The sequence below is a fragment of the Balaenoptera acutorostrata genome, chromosome 10 (assembly GCF_949987535.1).
Source record: "Balaenoptera acutorostrata chromosome 10, mBalAcu1.1, whole genome shotgun sequence".
In the NCBI taxonomy this organism is placed as follows: Eukaryota; Metazoa; Chordata; class Mammalia; order Artiodactyla; family Balaenopteridae; genus Balaenoptera; species Balaenoptera acutorostrata.
This window is the reverse complement of record NC_080073.1, coordinates 35,593,898-35,615,610: the sequence shown is the minus strand read 5'-3', so window position 1 is coordinate 35,615,610 and position 21,713 is coordinate 35,593,898. Positions and strand designations below refer to the sequence as shown.

Genomic DNA, 21,713 nt, shown 5'->3' with positions numbered 1-21,713 from the left:
TTTGGTCTCAGGAACCTTTTATGCTCTTAAGAATTATTGAGGACCCTTATGTATCAATATTTACTACATTAGGAATTAAAACAGAGATTTTTAAAATGCAGCATATGCAAGCACAAAGATGCCGGAGAGATGAGATCCCCAAGGTTCATGCAGCCTTTGAAAAACCCCACTGTGCTCTCGGGAGAGGATGAGAGCGTACAAGGCCGAGAGCATCCTTGTCTTATTATGCAAAACACAATGACCTCTTGGACCCCTTAAGGTGTCTCAGGGGGCCCCAGGGTCCTTGGGCCACACTTTGAGAACTGCTGCTCTGGGGGATTGATCCCATATCCCCCCCTAAAGGAAAAGGGTGCTGGAGCCTTTTTCCAATCTCCCGCCCCTACCTTGAACTGTTCCCTAACTCCCAGGCCCGACCCCAATCCCAGCCCACTCACCTGTACACGGAGCTGCCTGGGCCCCCAGAGTCCAGCCCACGTTCAGGCTGAGAGTTGTGCCCCACATGCCATGTCTCACTGCCTGCGCTGATCTGGAGGAATGGTGGTATGAATTAGTGTGTGAGAGAGAAGTGTCTGTAAGGATCTCAGCTCCTGAGAGTGGCACGGCGGAGACAAGGATACGTGCTGAGTGTAGGACTAGTTTTCGTGATCCCTGGTGATTTCTGTCATTGCCGTGATACAAGAGTGCTGCTGAGTTAGTTGTAAGAAGTTTCACCTTGATTGAGTGGCAGCCACAGCCATGTGGGGTTGCAGTCGTGAGTGAGCGCGTGGTGGGGACTGGATCCTGGCACTCTTCCCCGTAGACCCAAAAAGGTGGCGTGGCATGGTGTCATTGGAACAGCAGAACTGCGCATCGAGATTCCTAGCTGAGCCTTCACTAGTGTGGGCAGGTCACTTAACCAAATGGGAATAATCTTGGCTCTCCCCTCCCCGGCCCTCCCTCCCAAGATGTAGCGGGATAAAGTATGTTACATTGCAGTGAGAAAGATGCTAGCAGAATAGGTCTCGATTTGTGACTTCTGCTAAGCCCACGTTTTAAGTAAAACTCTCTCTGTTATCAGGAAACTGGCAAGCATTTCTCCAATGTTGGTGTTAAAACTACAACCAAGAATCAAGGTGGAACTAAAACAGATAGCTCTGTCCGATCAGAGGAAATGTCACAGATTGCTTTAGATAATTTTTTTTTTAAGTCGCAGGGAAATGTCATAGATCACTTTAGGTAATTTTTTTGAAGTTTCCTTTATCTTTCAAAATGAAGGTAACAAACTCGATGTACACAGCTGAGTGCCACCCCCAGGGTAACTTACATGGTAATGTTACAGCTGACTTTGCAGCCAGGGTCGGAATCACTGTGCATGACTCACGGGCGTGCCTTCCTCGTAATTCTAGCCCTTTACGTTTATGTATAACTCGAGGACTGTTCATAATGGACGCAAAGACCACACCATCACATTTTCCCCGGTGGAGAGCAATGACAAAAGAAGGGGTGTGCCTGTGTGTGATGTGTGTGCCTGTGGGGATGCAGGGGAGGTGGGATGGCTTATGGGTGAGCAGGTGTACGCTATGAGAATTTAATCTCCAGTTCTTTCTGCCGAGGGAGCTAGTCTAAAATGATCCCTTCTAATTGGGTAGGGGCAGAAGCCTGCTAAAGGGTTAACCAGAACTCGCCTTTAACAAGATGACCGAGCAGGGCAGCCTTGGCTGCGGGAGACCTGCCTGTGATAGAGACTGGGCTCTGCTCTTTGGCTGGAGCCTGAAAGCCTGGCACTCATACCCGAAGATGGATGGCCTGGCCCAGTCCCGACTGGAAACTCACATCTCTTATCTGCACTGTTACAGTGTAGGTTCAGGAGGGGTTCCTGGGCGTTTCTACGTGCTGAGAGCTGGCAGACGACCGGTGTGAGTGATGGCGCTAGCTTAGGGAGACAGGCAGTGAAAGCATTTCAGATGCACCAGGTGGGAAGAACTTAACCCTGAAAGTGGGCAAGAGAAAGGAAGGTAAATGAATGTTCCTACTTGAGGTTAAAATATCATACATTTATGCTATTGCTTCAGAGATATTTACAGAGATTTATAGTTTGGGTGGTTTTTTTTGGTGGCTTAATCATTCACTAGAGTAAATATCTATAAAATTCCAATTAAATGGTGTCTAAAATTTAAAGCAGCAGTCTACAGGCAAAGCGCCAATATTTCTTTTTTTAACAAAAATATTTATGAGAACATCTAGCATTTAAAAATCAACCAGAAACTAGGCTTGATTCTGTTTAATATTTTATATGATTGGACATCTTAAAACAAATCAATAATGTTTATATTTTATAGCAATTCTGTGTTTATTCAAAACCATAATTCTACTGTGATGTTAATGGAATGACTTTATATGGCTTTAATTGTGTTGGTTTAAATGCTAATGACCACATTTCAAATTAAAATAGTATTTTGCTGATAGAGGTAGACACAGATATGACATATGAAAGAACAGATAATTTTACTGATTGTAAAGTGTTTATTTCAAGAAAAAAAATGTTCCTTTTTTTTTTTTAAGGGCTGTGAGAAAAAGGTAATTTTTTCAAGGGTTTAAGATAGATTTCTGCACTTTGGGAATTGGAACTTGTGCCTATGGAATTTTTGGAGCAGCCCAAGCTACCTTTTAGCTTGATATGTGTGCTAGAAAATTTTTCATTATCATGTTTTGTGATATGTAATAAATTCAGGGTGCTGTGCTTAAGCTTCGTTTCAATTCAAGTTTTGGAACTTCTGTTTCCCTCATTCCCAACCCTGGCTGACACCCCTGCTTCCCATAGTACCTCCCCCCTCCCTCCCCGTCTGTCCTTCCTCAGATCCCCTGTAAAAGAGTAAAGTCAGTCTCTGACTCATAGAAGGTGTGTTCCTTCCTGCGTGGAGCAAGCAAAATATAATCATGATTTCTGAGCCTCTGCTTTCCTGTCTGGGAAGAGTGATGCTTTCTCTCCTCCTTTGATGTCTCTTTAATAAATGTGTTGTCCTTATTTGTCTTTGGACGTGGCCTCTTGGGCCACCTCTCAATTTCCTCCATGATTTATGTTGCAAACAAATTCTCTGTCCTGTGTTTGTTCATTGCTCTCTCCTAATCTTGTGTATCATTGAAGACATGCTGGAGACAGTTTTTGTTTTTATTATGCAATTATGTCATATGTGTATTTCAGTGAAATGTCAACCCGTCAACAGAGGATGATGTTAAAAATTATCCAAATAAATAGTTTTCTATTTCTTCTAATCAGACCTAGTCCAGTCAGTTGCATGGCAGTGGATAGGATTATCTGTCGTTATTTAAACAGTTTTCCTGGCCCACACTGCCCTGGGACATGGATTAAGGTACATAATTTACCTGGGGATGTTGACTCGGTGCATTGTCACCTGTGTGTGTTTTGTGGCAACGGAAGCGGGTGTCTCAAACCTGGTCTCTTGTTTGGGAGCCTCAGATATGTAACAGCTCTTTCTTTCCAGTGATCCAAAATCAGATGGTGAAACCCTGGCTTCGTTTATCTTCCCTTGATAACTGTGCCCTACAGAACACTGCCTGGATGAATTGCAGGCTGTTCAGTACTACTGGGTTCAACTTTGCTGCCCAGGCCTGCAGCTCTGCTGTGCAAGAGCTTTCATCCACTTGGCATTAGAGTTGCCTTCTTGATGTTTCCCTGAGAATGGTGTGGGTCTGCCTCTAAAAAGATGATTTCCCAGGCTCAGATGTGCTGGAAGCGGGGTCCTGAGAGAGGAAAAGAGTGAGCGTGTGTGTGTGTGTGTGTGTGTGTGTGTGTGTGTGCGTGTGTGCGCGTGTACATGTGTGTGCATGTAGGTGTACGTGTGTGCACATCTGAGTGCGTGTGTCTGGTGCCTGTGATCAGAGGGACAGGTGAGTGAGGGGCAGCCTCACTGACCACACCACAAACTGTTCTGGGTTTGGCCCTGGGACCCGTGTGTCCTTCCCCTGCGAGACCACAGCCCTCTTAGCCGGGAACCTTAAGGCTTTGACTCCAGGCAGCTCGCTCACCCCCACAGTTCATAAAATGGAAAGGTCTGGGGCTCCTGTATGCAAAGAATGGTTCAGACCAGACGCAGCCTGGTGTGCCATCTCTGAAAGGATCCTCTCGTAGGCTGAGGCTGAGGGCTCTTGCGAACGAAGCCATTTTCACAGGAGCCCCTTGGGCGGTCCCATATGACTGCAGGAGACCGGTCTGAGCGTTCCCACACTCGTGGGCTCGGTCCTGCCGGATCGGGCAAGATGGGGGCCACCCTCCCCTCCCCCCACCCCCCCGCCCCTCCCCCTCCACTGCCGGGCATGTCTCAAACGTGGTCATCATGCTTTGTCTGTGCCCTGTACCACCCGCTGCTGGGGCTTGGGGAGGAAGGACAGGGAGTGGTGCCCCCCTCACACCGGGGGGTGTTAGCTGCAGATGGAGACCCGCACAGCCAGGGCCTCAGACGTTCTCCGCACCTTTAGTGACTACTGAGGTGCAGACAGACGGCCGGCAGGTGAGGGGGTACCACCCGGGTACAGGACGGGTGACCTTAGACCGGGGACAGGGAGGGAATGCCACTTTCCGATGCCAGTCTTTTTGTGTCCAAGGATAGAGTAACTGTACTCTCCCTATTAGCATGCCATTTTTCTTCAAATTGTTGGTCAAAACATCATAATTTTCTCAGAGCCAGCAACCACCCCTCCCCCATAGGTAGTCCATAAGCATCTCGAATATTTCCCTAGAGGAATTAAGTACAATGGGAGGGCTTCTCCCAGGCCCTGTCCCACTGGAACCCGGGGCCCAGGGTGAGGAAGGCCGGCGGCCGTGAGGGCCTCAGGGAAATGCATAATGTCCGTGAGGGGCCTGAAGGGGTCACCTGGCGGGTCTGGCACCGCCTCCAGAGGCTGGAGCCCCTTTCAGTGTGTTGTGGTCTTCAAGAGGATGACCCAACCATGGGCGAGTTCTCCGCCTGAGCACAGGCTGCAGGCCCAGGTGCCAGCAGGTGGCCACGGAGCCTGGCCCTGCACAGCAGCGCAGGTCTGTGCGTGTCCGTCCATCGCGTTCTGGTCCTGAGTGTGCTGGTGGCTGCAGTGTGTTGTGTCCCTCCCTCGTTCCCATGGCTTTGAAGCAGAACCAGTGGCCCCGTTGGCTGCCTGGTCTGCTTGCCCTCTGGCACCTGCACTAGGCTTCTCATCCTGGACACAGCCAGCGAGCGCCTGCCACCCCCCCCTGTAAAACAGCCGCGCCGTGCTCCTCGCCCCGTCCGAGGCTCCGGGAGACGGCGCTCTGCAGGCCGTCCTTCTGTAGACGGTCATTTAGACATGGGCCTGGGCTCCTGGCCATGGCAGACCCTAGTACTAGTAAGCAAGCACTGTTCCCTGCGAGTGGGGGTATTTAAAAAGGCGGTCACTGGCCTCAAGCATCCCAGCCCAGGACCATCTTGAACTCCTGACCACACCCTACATCCCTGAGGCTGCAGGGACACCATCAGTTACATTCAAACAAGTGGTCAGTTCCCTGGACTGTCCTTTGGAGAAACCTTCCCCTCCCACAACTGAATCAGGCAGGAGCAAAGCCAGGACCCAGGCTGGGCCCAGGCCACCCGTGTTGTCTAACCTGTTTTGCCATTTTCATTGATCTAGGCGGGATTAAGGACACTGCACGACATTGGGCCAGAAATCCGGCGTGCTATATCATGTGATTTGCAAGATGATGAGCCGGAGGAAACAAAAGGCGACGAAGAAGAAGATGTGTTCAAAGTAATTATTCCACGCCTAGCTACACACTGGCCACTTGGAAATAGCGGGGCAGGAGTCCAGTTGGGGCAGTTAACGATCTGCCAAAGAGCCTGGAGAATGCACACCAGCCCCAGGGCCTAGAGGGGCTTGTGGACCATGCCCTCCCCCCTGCAGACCCTCCCCGTTCAGCAGCACCCTTCTAGGGCCAGGCCTGCTCCTTCCCTGAGCTTTTGCTCCTCTGCCCCACACCGGCCACTTCGGAGGAGCTCGGTCACAACCAGTGGCCGGCGTGGACGAGCACCCTGGGTCCTCCTAGCAGCTGCTGGCCCTCCCTACCCCTTCTTCCCCGGGCCGGCTCTTTGATCTGCCAGCGGGCCCTCCACTTCCCAGCCCCCGGCCCAGAGACCTGCCTGCCGCCCAACCTCAGCCACTGGGGCTGCCGACAGCCCTGCTGGGCGAAAGTCAGCTCACCTTGGAGCAACCGGAAGAGTGCACTTGAATGACAGCCGAGCGCTTGCTCCCCAGCTCAGGAATCGGTAACCTTCCTCATTTCAGGGGGACCAGCTGACGCACACAGTCACCCTGGTCACTGAGACACTCAGATTGTTGTACAGGGATTCTATGGAGCTTACCTAGAATTTGTTTTTCGTGTAGAAAAAAAATTACCTAACATAGCTAGCCTGCATCAAATATTTGTTAAATTACCTGGTGTTGTCTCCCATTATTTTGCAGAGAAATGGTGCCCTGCTTGGAAACCATGTCAATCATGTTAATAGTGATAGGAGAGATTCCCTTCAGCAGACCAATACCACCCACCGTCCCCTGCATGTCCAAAGGCCTTCAATTCCACCTGCAAGTGATACTGAGAAACCGCTGTTTCCTCCAGCAGGAAATTCGGTGTGTCATAACCATCATAACCATAATTCCATAGGAAAGCAAGTTCCCAGCTCAACAAATGCCAATCTCAATAATGCCAATATGTCCAAAGCTGCCCCTGGAAAACGGCCCAGCATTGGGAACCTTGAGCATGTGTCTGAAAATGGGCATCATTCCTTCCACAAGCATGGCCGTGAGCCTCAAAGAAGGTCCAGTATTAAAAGGTAACGTTTAAGATGTGTTTGCACTTGGTAATGTAGTGTCGGCCCGAGGCGGGTCTTTCTCCCCTGTCTCTGGCACAGGTGGGAGGCTCCCTGCGGGCATTGGTGTTGGGACCTGTGAGTGCCTCCAGGTCACAGCTTCTTCAGGCACTGGCCATGGGATGAACCCAAAGGATAAAGGGCCACCTGCCACCCTGCATCCTGCTCTACGCAACGCCCCTTAACACAGGAGCAGCCGCAAACTCTACCTTCCCCGACTGTACCGCATACTTAGGCACTGGCAGACTTTTCCTGTAAAGGGCCAGAGAGTAAATATTTTAGGGTTGGAGGCTCATACAGTCTCTATTGTAGCTAGTCACCTCTGTTATCGTAGCAAGAAGCCAGCCATAAATCATATGTAAGCGTACGGGTGCAGCTGTGTCCCGATAAACCTTTATTTGTGGACACTGAAATGTGAACTTCATGCACTCACGTGCGATGAAATATTTTTCTTCCTTTGATTTTGCTTCAATCCTTTAAAAGAATAAAAACTGTTTGTAGCTTGTGGGCCATGCAAAAACAGGTGACGGCCTGTATTCAGCCCATGAACCGTAGTTTGCCGACCCCTGCTCTAGGGAGTAGCTTGATATATTTGCTTTTTAAATTTTGCTAGAAATATTTAACTTTTATCTTCTCCCTCCATCCCCTGTTATGCCTTTCCTGGATAGAACCCGCTATTATGAAACTTACATTAGGTATGTGCTCATTGCCTGTATTTATGTGTTAAATACTGTGTGTTCTAAGTGGGACCAGATGGCCTCTCTGAGTGCTGAGAGATGAGAAAGGCCCGGGAGCCAGCTAGCCTAGTGCAGGGCGTTACAGCCCAGGGCTGTGGACGCAGAGCTTTCAGGTCCATATCTGCACAGACTGTGTTACCATCCAAGGACCTAAGTTCACATGCAGCGTGCCCACAGCTATAGCCCCACAGGCCTCAGTGCGGTGCTGGGAGAGCCCCTGGCCTGTGGAGCTGGGCAGTCGTGCTGGTCTCTGGGGTCAGGCCTCTCGTGGAGGCTTTGTAAAAGCGTGACCCCCCCACCTCCTGAAGACCGGGAGCCAGGCCTTCTCCTTTGTCTCCTGGGCAGCCCCCTACCCACGGGCAGTATACCCTGCTCCCTGTTTGTTGAACCCAGTTGAACTGTGGGTGGGATGGTCATGGTGTTGGGCACAGGGAGGATAGATGTCCTGCTTTAATGGTCTCAAGTTAGAAGTTACTTGAGCTGGAGGAGGGTGGGAGAGAGTGAAGAGCTTGGAGGAAGCACAGTCCTCCGTGTGGAGAGCAGTGACGCCACAGGGCCTGGCCGGCTTTCCTGAGGGCTGAGGCCAGGACATCTGGGTTTCAGGGAGGCATCACGACAGTGATGGGGCAGGGCTGTCTTTGAAAACATGGTGGACATTGTCCGGGAGAGTCTCCCTCCCCTGGGACCCTGTACTCAAAACTCCTGTCACCTTTCCTGGGTCAGATGCAGTGTGAAGTTGGGACCCTCTTTGCTCCAGGCTCTGAAGGCACCTTGGGCCGGGGTAAGGAGGAGCAGGGATCCGACCCGGTGGCCTGGGAGCCCATCACTGCAGGTCTCTAGGTCCATTTTCTTGCTCTATTCCCAAACTACATCTACTCTTTCGGTTCTCAGGCCTCTGGGGGTAGTGGTGTGGCACTAGCATCGTCAAGGCACTGAGAGAGAAACCCCTTCCTGGTACGTGCGTGCGCACACACACAGACACACACACACAGCCCCGTTGCCAGAGGCATTAACAGTCCAGCCCCACTTGAGGCAGGAGCACGCAGGGAGATGCCAGGGCACCTCGGGCAGGGCCGCTGTGGCCACCGCCGAGGCACGGCCCGAGGAGCGTCTGCCGCCCGCCCAGCCGCTCAGGCCCTCCCTCCCAACTGCAGGTCTGACTCAGGAGACGAGCAGTTCCCAGCTATTTGCCGGGAAGACCCCGAGATACACGGCTACTTCAGGGAGCCGTGCTGCTTGGGGGAGCAGGAGTACTTCAGCAGTGAGGAGTGCTACGAGGACGACAGCTCGCCCACCGGGAGCAGGTGAGGGCTCTGTGGCTCGGGATGCCCTTAGGGGGCCTTGCTGTCTCCTGGCCCTGGGGCTCCGCCTGCTCACGAAGCCACGGGCCACCTGCTGCTGCCCTTGGGACTGTCCTGGGAAGCAAAGCAGGAGCACAGCCTCCAGGCCACGGGAGAAGCCAGGGCAGGAGAAATAGGACCGGAGAGAGGCAGAGTGGAGGCTGGTTTTTCAGGCCTGTTGACTTATTTCCACCAGGGGCCCACCCATGAGGCTTTAGTATGGGCTCTAGAAATGAGAGCCTTTGCTAAACGCTGAGCGCTCTGGGCTGGGGGCTCTCGCCCTGTAGCAGGTCATCGGCCCAGAGCTTGGTCGGTCTTAATGGACCGCGCCTGCTTCCCGCTCCGATCAGGTGGTCCCTCCTAGAGGTGAGGGGACAAGAGGTCAGAGTGCCACCACTCAGCAGATGTGCCTCTCTAGGCTCCTGTCCTGAAGAAGGCAGGTATGAGGTGAAAGTGGACACTTTGCTTTAGGACATGTAGCAGGCAGTGCAGGGGGACAAAGGCCACCCACCACCCTCTTCTCTGTAAACTGCATCCCACTGTGCCCGGTGGCCCACTGAAGTGGACGTGGTTCTGTGGTGAGGTCACTTGTGGCGTCTGAGATGTTGTTAAACATCAGCCTCGTCTTTCAGGCCAGCCACAGCCCAGCCTCCCTCACCCTGCTCTGCGCCACGGCCTTCCGCAGGCCTCCCTGGATGCCTGACTTGCAGAGCCACTGGTTCTGAGCCAGCTGCGTTCTGAGTTTCCGTCTTCAGGGCCTTTGCTCAAACCACGACCACCCTTTGGATGCCCTTTCCCCAGCTGTGCTCACCTAATCCCACCTTCCCTTCAAGGGCCTGCCCCTCCCTCCTCTGACTGGAATTGAAATGCCCCCCCCCCACCCCGAGAACCCACAGAGCCCCACCCTGAGCCCCTCTCTTCCAGCGCCCACCTTCGCCAGCCTGCGTTAGAATTCCGTGTGCGTGAGGTATTTGCTAAGCTCCTTGACCGCGCTTCATGCATCTTCGTGTCCCAGGCGCCCCGCCCAGCACCTGGCCGAGGGCAGACCCTCGGGAAGAAGCGAGCGGGTGATAGTCAAGCTTGCAGGGCATCTGCAGTCCACATCTGACTGGGATCTGAGGCTGCCCCAGGGAGGGAAAACACCAGCACCTCACTCATCGCAGGTCTGCCGTCCTGAACCTTCCTGTAGCAGCCCTTGCCCTCCATCTAGAATTTTCCATGGAGCTGAGGGCTGCCTTGTTCTACTGTGTCCAAGGCGGTGGGGAGAGGACTGTGACGTGGGCTTGTTAATTAGGCTCTCACGTGTCCCTTGCTCTCTCTTCTGGCCTTTTCGATCACCAGGCAGAGCTACAGCTGTGGCTACTACACCCGATACCCAGGCAGCAGCTTGGACTTCGAGCGGCCTCGAGGCTACCATCACCCCCAAAGCTTCTCGGAGGATGATGACTCGCCTGTCTGCTATGATTCCCGGAGGTCTCCAAGGAGACGCCTGCTCCCTCCCACCCCAACATGTGAGGCCAGATTTTTTGTTTGGGAGCGAGGCTCACAAGACAGCAGTGTGCGTCTCCCGCTGCCCCAGCCCGGGGGTGGTGACGGACGTGGTCCTGCCATGTTGGGGGCTTCCAGTCCTCGAGACCCGCCCCCTAGTTGGAGATGCTGTTGGCTTTCTTTCTCATCTGTGTGCCACGTGGTAGGGCTTAAAGCGCTTCCTGCTGAGAACAGAGAGAGACAGTGTGAGGGCCCAGAGTTGCACGGTATGTAGCACCTGATGAGGGGTTTTCTGTGCGCCTCATCACTGCCTTTGAGCTTGGGATCTGCCCTGACAGGTAGGCGAGACATGCACCACGGTGTTGGTAGGCCCACTCCCCAGATGGGGCAGTGACCTCTTAGAGGGCGGAGGATGGGCCCACGCACAGAGTGGACTTGAGCCCAGGCCTCTTACCAAGGCCCGTGCCTCTGAGGAGCAGCCGGGGGTTCTTGGTGTCCACCCTTCCTCCTCTCTCCCACCTTTGCCTTGGTCTGCCGGTGCTCTCTGCTCATGGTAGGTTGTGGCCTTGCTGGTGACCTCCAGGGTAGGCGCTCCCATCCTGGGGCCAAGGAATCCCGTCCCGCAGAGAAGGGGCAGGGGCTGGCTGCTCCCTGACCTGGTTTTCGTGTGCAGGTGGCATCAGTGGTGCCACCAGGAGATCTGGGTCACCCCCAGTGAGGAACCTGAGCCGGGGAAGGAAACACAGCAGTGGCCCCTGCCAGTTCCTGGCTGGGTAGTTTGATTTTGGACACGTGGACATTTTGATGCTGGTTAAAGAATATCCACTTCTGGCGTTTCTGAAGAATGAGGCATATTTTGGGGTAGGACTCTAATCAGTAACCAAAAATAACCAAGACACAGCGGCTCTGAGTCCTCCATCTAGTGCACAGTAACAAGTGCAGTTGGGTGGTGCCCAGGTCCTATCTCTCTCCAGCTGTCATAGCCCTGCTGGGAAGTGTAATCAGACCCGTTTCCATGGTTAATATTTAATTCTACAGCCCCAAACACAAGCTGCTAAACAGAGCAGTTCTGGGGTCCATCAGTACCAGGTGACGCACACGCAGGCGAGGCTGGACAGAGGCCCCTGGCCCTGTGAGTTCCACTGCCCTCCTGTGACCTCCCTTCCTCCCTTTGGTGGCCACAATAATCACCATTCGCAGGCGCCGCCTCTGTGAATCAAGGACCCTGAGCGGGCAAGAGTGGCTGCCCTCTTTATTTTTAAGGGTGAATAAGTTAAATGCATCTTATTTGCTTTGCTGCCCATCCATTCGGACCTCAGGCAGGGAGACCACGGAGCCCCTGTGTTCTCAGCCACAGCGGGATTACTTCCCCCATTAGAGACGGTGGTGCAGAGCAAAAGAGAGGATCCACTTTCAAAGCTGAAAGGTGCTGCCTGAATGACAGCGGTGGTAGTTTTCCTTTCCTGGCTCCATCCTCTGGGCCCACCATCTGATCCTAGGAGGGTCCGAGAGGTGGTGCTGACTGGGGAGGCCCGTCCTCCTCTTAGAACACTTAAGTTCGGTCCCGCGTGGCGCGTGGAGGGAAGGCTGTCTGATGCGGATGGCAGGTGTCCGTGTCCCGTGTCAGCAACTGGATGAGGAGGCCCAGCAGGCCCCACGGTGTGCGTCGGGCCCGCGAAACAGGGCTCGTTGTCTGTCTGGTCCCTCCCTGTTGGGCAGTGGCCGGCAAGGGCCCGGTCTGGTCTCCGTGTGCTTTTGGAGCCTGGCCCCCAGAGAACGGGCTCTGCAGCTTCGCGTGCGGTCCCAGGATGCCGGGGGCCTCCCCAAGCTGGTCCCTGCAGTTTTCCAGTGCAGGAATTAGGGGGGTGTGGAGTGTTGCTGGGGCATGAGAAATGCCCCGTGAGCTTAGAAAGCAGAGTTCAAGAAAGGACTGTTGAGGTGACTCAGCGCTGCCTCGCAGGCCACCAGTAAGGCCGCCGAGGCAGCTCCACGGCGGTAGCGCCTGAGGGGACGTGTCCTGGGGAGGCCTCTGGCCTGTGCTCGGGGCCCAGAATTCAGACTGATCTCCCGGGCCTGGCGCCCTGTGAAGCCACGAGTTCTGGATCATCTTGTCATCACTCGACCTGTTTATAAGCCTCTATTCAAAGTGGCTGTTAACAGGGCAGCCAACCGCATTTTTTAAAGTTCAAGGTATCCTTTCTTGTTTGTTCTGTCTTCAGGGCTAGGGAAGCTGGGTCTTTCCCCACAAAAGGCTCTGCTTGTTACCTGGTTGAGCTATTAGGGCAGGTAGCAAACAGAAGTGTAAACACAACACAGGAGCACAGCAGGATGCTCCAGCCCCCAGAAACACTCAGGATGTCTGGAAGGTGGGAACGGGGCAGTCAGCAAGCGTCTCTGGGATTCTAGAACGATGTCGTGTACTTGACCCGGAATGCTGTGTCCCCACCACGTGCAGGGACAGGGGCCTAGGGTCAGAACAGCCACCCTCTGGCTGCCTCTAGCTCCTCCCCCTGAGGACAGGTGTGGCAGGGAGGAGAAACTGACTTGCTCTTTTGAAAACATCCCTTAGTTGGGCTGCTTCTTCCTCCCTCCCAAAGTTCTGAGACACCACCCCCACCCCCGTGCCCAATGCTTTTTCTTGGAGGCCTTGCTTGCTTCCTCCTGGGCCCCCTGCTGAATGTCCAGGGGGCTACCCTGACCCCAGAGCCCCGGGGCCCTGACGGCCGGTTTCACAGCTGCACGGTGTGCTTTTAACTTCTCAGCCCCCCGGAGATCCTCCTTCAACTTCGAGTGCCTGCGCCGCCACAGCAGCCAGGAGGAGGTCCCGCCATCCCCCGCCTTCCCCCACCGCACGGCCCTGCCTCTGCACCTGATGCAGCAACAGGTGAGCCGGCACACCTGGCCCTGCCCCCAGGGCCGATGGGCACCCCGTCCCCCTTGGCTGCCAGCACTGGAGGGAAGGGGGATCCTTCACAAACACTCTGGTTCAGTCCAGAGACAACCTCACCAAATAGAAACTATCGTGAACCCTGTTCTACGGAGAGCAAGCATCACAGAGGGAAGGTGACATCCCTGAGCTCACACAGGAGGTGAGTGGCCGAGTTGGCATTTGAGTCCCAGGCTGCCAGCTTCCAGAGCCGGGCTCTCAGCCTAGCTGCACACCCTTCCGCGGCACTGAAGGCAGGGCCTGGGACAAGCCACACTGCAGGGAGTGGCGGCCACTTGACTGACCCTGAACAATCGGTGCTGCCCTTTGCTCTTGAGGTTGCCCCGTCATTTACGGAGCCCTCTGGGGGCCGGGCCCTGGGGTCACGAGGGTGTGTGAGCCTCCGACCTGCCTGCCAGGGGGGGTGTAGTCCAGGGAGACCGGCCTGTCAGGGCGGCCGGACAGGAGGGAGCCCAGGGCCTGGAGGGCCTGCGGGGCTTTGCCTCCAGGACAAGAGTATGGTACTTTGTCTTCCTGAAAAGAGCACATCAGAGATGCTGTCCTCTTGTGTCCGTGTGTGTCTGGGTCAGGTGGGAGCACACACGGTATGGTTTGCTTCTTACCCTGAGCGTCCATTTCAGAGTTTCTGTTCAGGTCTGCCAACCTTTTGCCTTTCTGCCTTCCTTTTTTAAAAAAATTTATTTATTTATTTGGCTGTGCCGGGTTATAGTTGCAGCATGCTGGATCTTAGTTGTGGCAGGCGGGATCTAGTTCCCTGACCAGGGATCGAACCTGGGCCCCCTGCGTCTGGAACGCAGAGTCTTAACCACTGGACCACCAGGGAAGTCCACTGCCTTCCATTTTTTTATGTTAAGTTTTGTGTGCTGCTTTGTCGTGGACGGAGGACAAACCTCTGGAAGGCCCTGGCCATCGCATGCCACACACCAAGTAGGCATGGAGGTCTACGTGGGCTTGTGCGTGACAGTGCCTTGTCCCCTGCTGCCCCGCCCTGCCTCCCCCAGGCGGTCCTGGCTTCCGATTTGGCCACAGGCCTGTGCTGTTCATAAACCCGGCCTCACCGTCCCCCTCTGCAGAGTGGGATGCCAGGGCAGACCTGCCATGGCGCCTCTGGAGGTGGAAGAAGCAGGCTTGCTTGTACCTGGTGCTTCTGAGCAGAGTGCTGGCCGCGGGATGAGTTGCCCTAAAGAGAACCAGCCTGTTTCCCTACGAGCGCTGGGCGCCGTCAGCTTGCCCTGAACGCATTTCCCTATTCAAACCCAGAGTGAACCGGGAGGCATGTTTATACCCCACAGCTTGTGTGTCTTCCCTGTTTCTTCATGCTTCTAAGCAATTTCACCAATAACTGATTCCTACCTGGGAACAGTCACAGGAAATATATTATGCATTTGGGGGAAAAGAAAACACGGTCTGCTAGAAAGCCAAGTTTTTACGGCCATTTCATTGAATTACTCAGTGTGCTGTGTCCTTCTGAAGCCCCTGTAAAACAGCGCCTCCAGCCTGGTCTGTTTTGAGGGGGCCCGAGGCCGGGACCTCTGAGGACCTCTGGTCTCCCCACTTCCTCTTTCTCCTCAGATCATGGCAGTCGCCGGCCTAGATTCCAGCAAAGCCCAGAAGTACTCGCCAAGCCACTCCACCCGGTCGTGGGCCACCCCGCCAGCGACCCCGTCGTACAGGGACTGGACGCCGTGCTACACCCCACTGATCCAGGTCGAGCGGTCGGAGGCCCTGGACCAGGTCAACGGCAGCCTACCGTCCCTGCACCGCAGCTCGTGGTACACGGATGAGCCCGGCGTCTCCTATCGGACGTTCACACCAGCCAGTCTGACCGTCCCCAGCAGCTTCCACAACAAAAACAGCGACAAGCAGAGGAGCGCAGACAGCTTGGTGGAGGCGGTGAGTGTGGCCGCGGAGTCTGCACGGGAGGCGGAACTGGGGAGAGCCGCGCGCAGCAGGAGCGGGTGGTGGTTCTGCGGGCAGGTGGGCTCCGGAGCCCGGATGCCGGGCTTCTGAACCTGGACACCGCCCACTTCTTAGCAGCAAGGATGGTACTTAAAGCATGAATATAAAAACAGCACCCCTGCCGGGTTTCATCAGCTAGCTGTACCTAGGATTGTGTGTGCTGTTCCTGCAAACATGACTAGCTTGTACTGAAACATCTGTCCCCAGTGGGTTGCACTCTTGTTGGGCCACGTGCAGTGTTTGAGCTCCTTCAGATTTTCAAAGCCATTCACCTTCCCTCTTAGTTACCATGTATGGGGTCTAGCAGACATGACTGGCTGAGTCCCAAGAGCACATCGTGCAGTCAGTGCTTGAGGTGCTTTTTCTGTCCTTTTGCATTCGTGCCACCGATCCTCTTTCCTGTACAGGTTCTGATATCCGAAGGCTTAGGACGGTATGCGAGGGACCCAAAATTCGTGTCAGCGACAAAACACGAAATTGCCGATGCCTGTGACCTAACCATCGACGAGATGGAGAGTGCAGCCAGCAACCTGCTGAACGGGAACGTGCATCCCCGGGCCAATGGGGACGTGGGGCCCGTCTCACACCGGCAGGACTACGAGCTCCAGGACTTCGGGCCCGGCTACAGCGACGAGGAGCCGGACCCTGGGAGGGATGAGGAGGACCTGGCAGATGAAATGATTTGCATCACCACCCTGTAGCCCCCAGGGAGCGGCCGACTGGCTCTGGCCTCAGGTGGGGCGCCGGAGGGCCGGGGGGAAAAGTGCCTCGTAGTTAGGAAAATTTAGGCACTAGTGTGGAGTCCCTATTCAATTAGACTTTTGTACAAGTGATGTCATGCCTCAAGGAAGCCATAAATCTGGTAAGGGACAGCCGCGCCCACATGCTCAGCCCCAGCTGTGGGCAAGAGCAGGTCCAGCCCTCCTGGAGAGGACCAGCGAGGAGGTCGGACAAGCCCTGGCTGCTTGTCCAGAGCGCTGGCCCGCCACCCGCGGGCACAGGGGGAAGGTTTAAAGGTGATGACGATCACCATACCTATGTCATTACCTCAGCCATCGGTCTAGCATATCAGACGTTCACTGGGCCCAGCGTATCCATTTTTAAACCCCTTTCCCCCCAAAACACACTGCTTCCTGATTCCTGTTCGGCTCTTCTGAAATACAGTGTGTAAGTCAGGACCTACCTACCAGCCGTCATCCTGAGAGGGGAGCGGGACCCTGTAAACGGGGTTTTCTGTGACGTGACGCCAGTTTACAGGAGAGAGCATCACTCCGACGGTCGGTTTCTGACTGTCAGGCAAAGGGCAACTGTAAACTGGAATAATAATGCACTCGCAACCAGGTAAACTTAGATACGCTAGTTTGTTTAAAAATTCTAGATTTACTGTATATGACTTGTAATATACTATAATTTGTATTTGTAAAGAGATGGTCTATATTTTGTAATTATTGTACCGTATTTGAAATGCAGCAATATCCATGGGTCCTAATAATTGTAGTTCCCCACTCAGATCTAGAAACTCTTAGTATTTTTACTCGGGCTATACAGAAGTAGAAGAAATAGAGCCGATTCTCATCTATCCAGTGGAAATCTTTTGGGGGTGAAATTTTAAGTTCAAAAGAACTTGGCACTACAGAGATTTTTCTAAACTATTTTGAGTCACTATACATCTGTCTTTACACAGGAGATGCCAGATGACTGTCTGCAGTCTTTTTTTGGGGCAGGGGTTCTGTGACTTGATGTTGTACCTTCCCATCCATCATGGGTTGCAGCTGTCTTTTGTTTCGCTTTAGTAACTCTCCGATGAGCACACTGCAGCCTAGGTCGAGCTGGTTACTCTGACCCGGTGGCATTCATAGTTGTGGTTTTCTCAGCTGCCCCCACAGGACATTTCCGGCGCAGAAATAATCGCACAGGTGAATGAAGTCCTTCTGCTGTTGTCCCCTGGGGACTGGTAAGGCTGCTTGTCTTAGGAGAGAAATAAGGAGTGCTGGGGACAGAGGGGGCAAAGGATGATCTATAGGACTAGACGTCGGGCTCTGTACAAATCGTATTGTTGCCTTTTTACAAAACATTGCTGTACTGTGTGTTCTCTTTGAGGGCTTTTATATGCAACTGAATGAGGGCTGAAGTTTTCATTAGAATGCACTCACACTCCAATTGTACTTCTCGATGAAAACCCACTTTTGGATCATTAGACCCATCAAGGCTTCCTTTTCTGTTCACAGAATTATGCCGACTTTGTCAAGTTACCTTGGCAGGGATTCCCTGCAGTCAAAAAGACTGGTAGCGATTTTTGGTTCAAAGTTTTTAAATATTACGTAACCTGTTAATGTTTTTTTTTTTTTTGTAAATAACACTTTGTTATGAAGACCTTACACACCTCTTCTTAAGACATTCTTACTCCAGATCCAGGCAAAAACACTTCAAGGTTTGTAAATGACTATTTCCTGACGTAAATTCTTTTTTATTAAAATGCAAAATGATCTTCAGAATAAAACTGTGTAATAATTTTATTGTACTTGGGAGCTCTCCTTGCAAAGACCTGGTGTTTGTTTGCCAGTGAGAGCTTCGGGAGGGGCAGGTACTCTGTGAGGGCACTTCTGTAATTATGTAGATTTTTTTCTTATCCTCTTGGCGCCTTCTCCTTTTTTCTTATCTTCATGCTGATGGTAACTTAATTCCAGCTGCAGAGAGCACCGTTTCTCCTAAAGGGCTAACCCACTGTCACCGTCATCTCAGACTCTGTGTCTCTCCACCGAGCATTGGTCTTTCTTACTGTGTGGCTTGGCTTACCATCATCAGTCCAAAACTGCCGTAACAGGACTGAGTTTTCTGGTATAGTCGGTGATCTTTTCTAGTCAGCACTTAACTGGCATTTTTACAGGCTGCACCACTCCTAATACCTGTCTGCATTAAGCCTGCTTCGACCACTCATCTAACATTAAATTTTTCTTTGGAAGAAAAATTTGAAGTTGTAGAGCATGGTTTTTTTCTTTCAGGAATCTTTTAAGATTAAATGTCTCTCCTTTTTAGTTCCCCTCCCACTCCCTAAAAAAAGTCATTTTGTTGTGTCCCCAGGAATAGTACATTTAGTTTCTTTCATCTTGTGTTTTCCATAATATCACAAAACAGAAATGTCAGCAAGAACCTCGTTAAAATGGTCTCTGTGATTTCCATCCAGACGGCTGGGCCACGCAGCACCTCCCAGCCTGATTCTGAGATGTTCCAGAATCAGCCAGTGGCTGGGAGGGGTTGGTTGTGAAGGCCCCAGAAGCTTCTCCAGGGCAGGATGGGCTTAACCTGCCTGATGAACCCACTTTACGGCTGATGCCACGCTTGTGAGAGAAACCAGAGCAGTTTATTCTGTGTTGTTTATGTTTTGCAGTCCTGAGTGTCTTTGCCCGTTGCCTGTTTTCCTGCAAAGGTTTTTACTGTTAGGCTGGGTGGTCAGTTTGTCCTGAAAACTGGTTAGCACCACACACACAGTTCCAACTCCTTTACTAGCCTCCCCGACTCAAAACCAGACTCCAGCCATGGCCTTCAAAAGTTTTTACTTCTCTGATATTCCTTCCCTACTGGGGACCTAGGAGGGCAGGCGAGAAAGAGGAGCAGGCCTGGGGCCCTTGCTTCTAACCAGAGAACGAGAGCGAGAATGGTAGTGAGGGCGCCCTGTGGGGACAGTGGCAGGAGATGCGATGGGAGACTGGGTCTCAAGACGGGGCCAGCGGAGAAGGGTGTGTGTTTTTTCTGGTTTTTAAGAGAAAGGCACCTAGGTATTTGATCTGATGGTAAGTTGTGCGGTGGAAATCTGAAATGACCTTTGGGCGGAGGCACACGGTTTGGCTGGAGAGAAGACTCTATTTGAACTTGTGGAAACGGCGCCTGCAGCCTGCACAAGGGCCGCACAAGGCTGTACATTAAGGCGCCAGAGTCCCACCTCCGGGACCTGCCCCTTCCTGGTCACCTGCGGGCAGGCTGCTCCTCTAGCTGTGTTCTGGCTCTTATTCTACCAGGAAGAACCCTCTGCTGATGCAGCAGCTCCAACACTGGCTTCTTCAGGGGGGTCAGTGTTCTGACCACTAGCCACATTTGCAGCTTTCTGTTTGTTGTTAGGCTTTTTCAACCATTTTTGGAAGTGTGCGTTTTTCCTTTTGGGGAGTACTGCAGGCTTTTTGCTAAGGGACTGAAACGACGTCTTCCTGGTTCTTGCAGAGGCTGAGCGCTGGCCGGTCTCCACGCCCCTCGGGCTGCCAGCCTGTGGCTCATCCTCCCCAGTTCCAGTTCGCGCTTTCCTCCCCTCTCTGGCTTCCTGGGCCAACAGCCCTCTCTTTCTGAGGTCGGAGCCTCCTTCGTGGTGGTGGCCCCTTCAGCGCCTTCCGGTCAGGACACGGGCCACTGCTCCACTCCGCCCAGGTGGCCACAGCACTCAGCTGTCGGGGCTCGAGGGACGAACCGCCTCAGATCAGAATATTCTGTCCTGGGTCTGAACTCCAATAGCAGTTTTCTGTTGGGTCCTGGATATACGACACTCATGCTCTTCTCCTTTGAAACGTGTGTGTGTGTGTGTGTGTGGCAGTGTCATGTGATCGCATGGGACGAGGCCCCGTAGCCAGGGTGGGAGAGGGGCCTGGGTGCCATCCACCGTACAGTTTCCCCTTACGCACTGCGCTTTGCCCATCGACACACGCACACCAGCGCGTCAGCCACTGTCTCAGAGGCCGAGGGCACCACGGTACGCAGAGGTGACCGAACTGAATGGCCGTGTCACCTGCCATACCGGCGCCAGAGGAGGTCAGCGCAGTCACGCTCAGGCCTGGGACCCCCCGCACACCTGATGTGTCACTTCGTGGCCCTCAGAGCAGGGGGCTGGCGCCCGCACTCCTACTGTTCCTTCGCCCCCGCAGGCAGCTCCAAGACCCAGAGGAGGCCTGTGGGCAGGTGGGGACCTCTCTAGGAGAAAGACATCTCTTGGCAGATGTAGAATTTTCTTTCTTGACCCTCCGTTGGAACCGAAAATAAAGCAAGATACAGGTAAGATTAAACAAGATTTGCTTAAAGATTTTTAAAGGAAGGATGGTGTGATGGCTTTCTTCTTTCCACCCTTCTGGAAATCTTTCTCAGAAATGTTAAGTTGCAGCTGTCGGGCCTCCAAGGCACCTCAATCCACTGTGATACAGGGTGAAGCCAGGAATGTTCCATTTTCCTCCCCTCCTGATTCTGGGTCCAGCACAACAGGTTTCCATATAGCACTTCCATTCTTTCTCACCGTAGACAGTGGCTTTTGGATATCGTCAGAAAAATCAATCCAAAATGCATTCAAGTTTTCATTACCTTGTAAAGGCAGTCTGGATAATGACAGTCTCAGTTCAAAGATAAGTTACGGGATTGCATTATTGAATTATAAGAAGTTTAAAGATCAGAGAGCTGTCTTAAATGTTACTTTGTATCTGTTCCCCCCCACCCCTCAAACTCAAATCTTTGCCAATTTATTTTTCTTTCACTCAACTGTGTTTTTTTTACAGGATCAGGATCATAGTTTTACTTGACTGCTTTTCCCGTCAGCCTGCCTCCCGCCTGGTCTGTTGCTGTGGACGTCGGAAGAATGAGAATTAGCCAGCCGTGGCCACTGCTGAGCTATCCATCTCCCCAGGCTGAGAGGGAGGCTTTGCATGGAGCGGGCCAGGGATGCAGGTCTGCTCTGGGTTTCTAGGTTTCCTGGCAACAGGAAAATCTTTAAAAATGCTAAACCCTGAAACCCATGGTAGTGAAAAGGCCCTGCAGACTCCTGAGTCCTGGAAAAAGTCCCAGAATTCCTCTCATCGGGCTGATGGTGTTAATAAGAACCAGAGCATCAGAGAGGTGGGCTGCAAGCCCCTCAGAGGGACCCAACTGAGCACCAGATCCTGCCTCACTCTGGGAGTGAAATCAGGAAGTGGCAGAGAAAGGAGAAGCCTGTTTCTTCCAGCAGGCAGCTTTCCCTCTGGACACTGGAGGCTTGTGCACACATCCCAGCTGAGCTCCACGCTCCCTAACTCCTGTGGGACTCTCGGCCTCTGTTGCAGCTTTCAGCCTGAGGGGGAGGGTGCCCCGGCCTCAGTGCAAGCACGCTGTTCTTGGATGGGCTTGCCTCCAGAGGGAGCCTGGGAGAGAACCACTTTCCTCAAGTCCTATCAGGACCCGGGAACACAGCAGGACCCTGGGTTGGAGGGCGCCGTGGAACACAAGACAAGGACCTGGCCAGAGTTACCCATTCTCCACCGGCCTCCCGTCCCCTTTGCTGTCCTACCAGGAGGCAGGGAGGAGGGGCCCCAGCCAGAATGCCGGCCTTCCCCACAGGGCCCCCAGGGACATGCTGGGAAGAAAGAACCGA

At 53.3% G+C, this 21,713-nt stretch overlaps 1 protein-coding gene and 1 non-coding gene across 5 annotated transcripts in view; one reads left to right on the top strand and one right to left on the bottom strand.

Annotated features, from left to right (window-relative positions):
• CACNA1D (calcium voltage-gated channel subunit alpha1 D) overlaps positions 1-17,245 on the top strand; it is a 322,525-nt gene extending 305,280 nt beyond the window's left edge. For 3 of the 4 annotated variants that reach the window (XM_057555475.1, XM_057555477.1, XM_057555478.1), the window contains 8 exons: positions 5,638-5,754; positions 6,466-6,833; positions 7,538-7,564; positions 8,761-8,910; positions 10,288-10,457; positions 13,197-13,318; positions 14,954-15,274; positions 15,748-17,245. In XM_057555475.1, coding sequence (XP_057411458.1) covers positions 5,638-5,754; positions 6,466-6,833; positions 7,538-7,564; positions 8,761-8,910; positions 10,288-10,457; positions 13,197-13,318; positions 14,954-15,274; positions 15,748-16,041 — 1,569 coding nt within the window. In that variant the 3' untranslated portion in view covers positions 16,042-17,245. The remainder of the gene's footprint in view (positions 1-5,637; positions 5,755-6,465; positions 6,834-7,537; positions 7,565-8,760; positions 8,911-10,287; positions 10,458-13,196; positions 13,319-14,953; positions 15,275-15,747) is intronic. The other variant, XM_057555479.1, reaches the window with a different exon arrangement.
• On the bottom strand, positions 14,132-14,204 carry TRNAW-CCA (transfer RNA tryptophan (anticodon CCA)). Its single transcript has one exon. It is a non-coding gene; the product is annotated as a tRNA-Trp (tRNA).
• Positions 17,246-21,713: the final 4,468 nt, after the last annotated feature.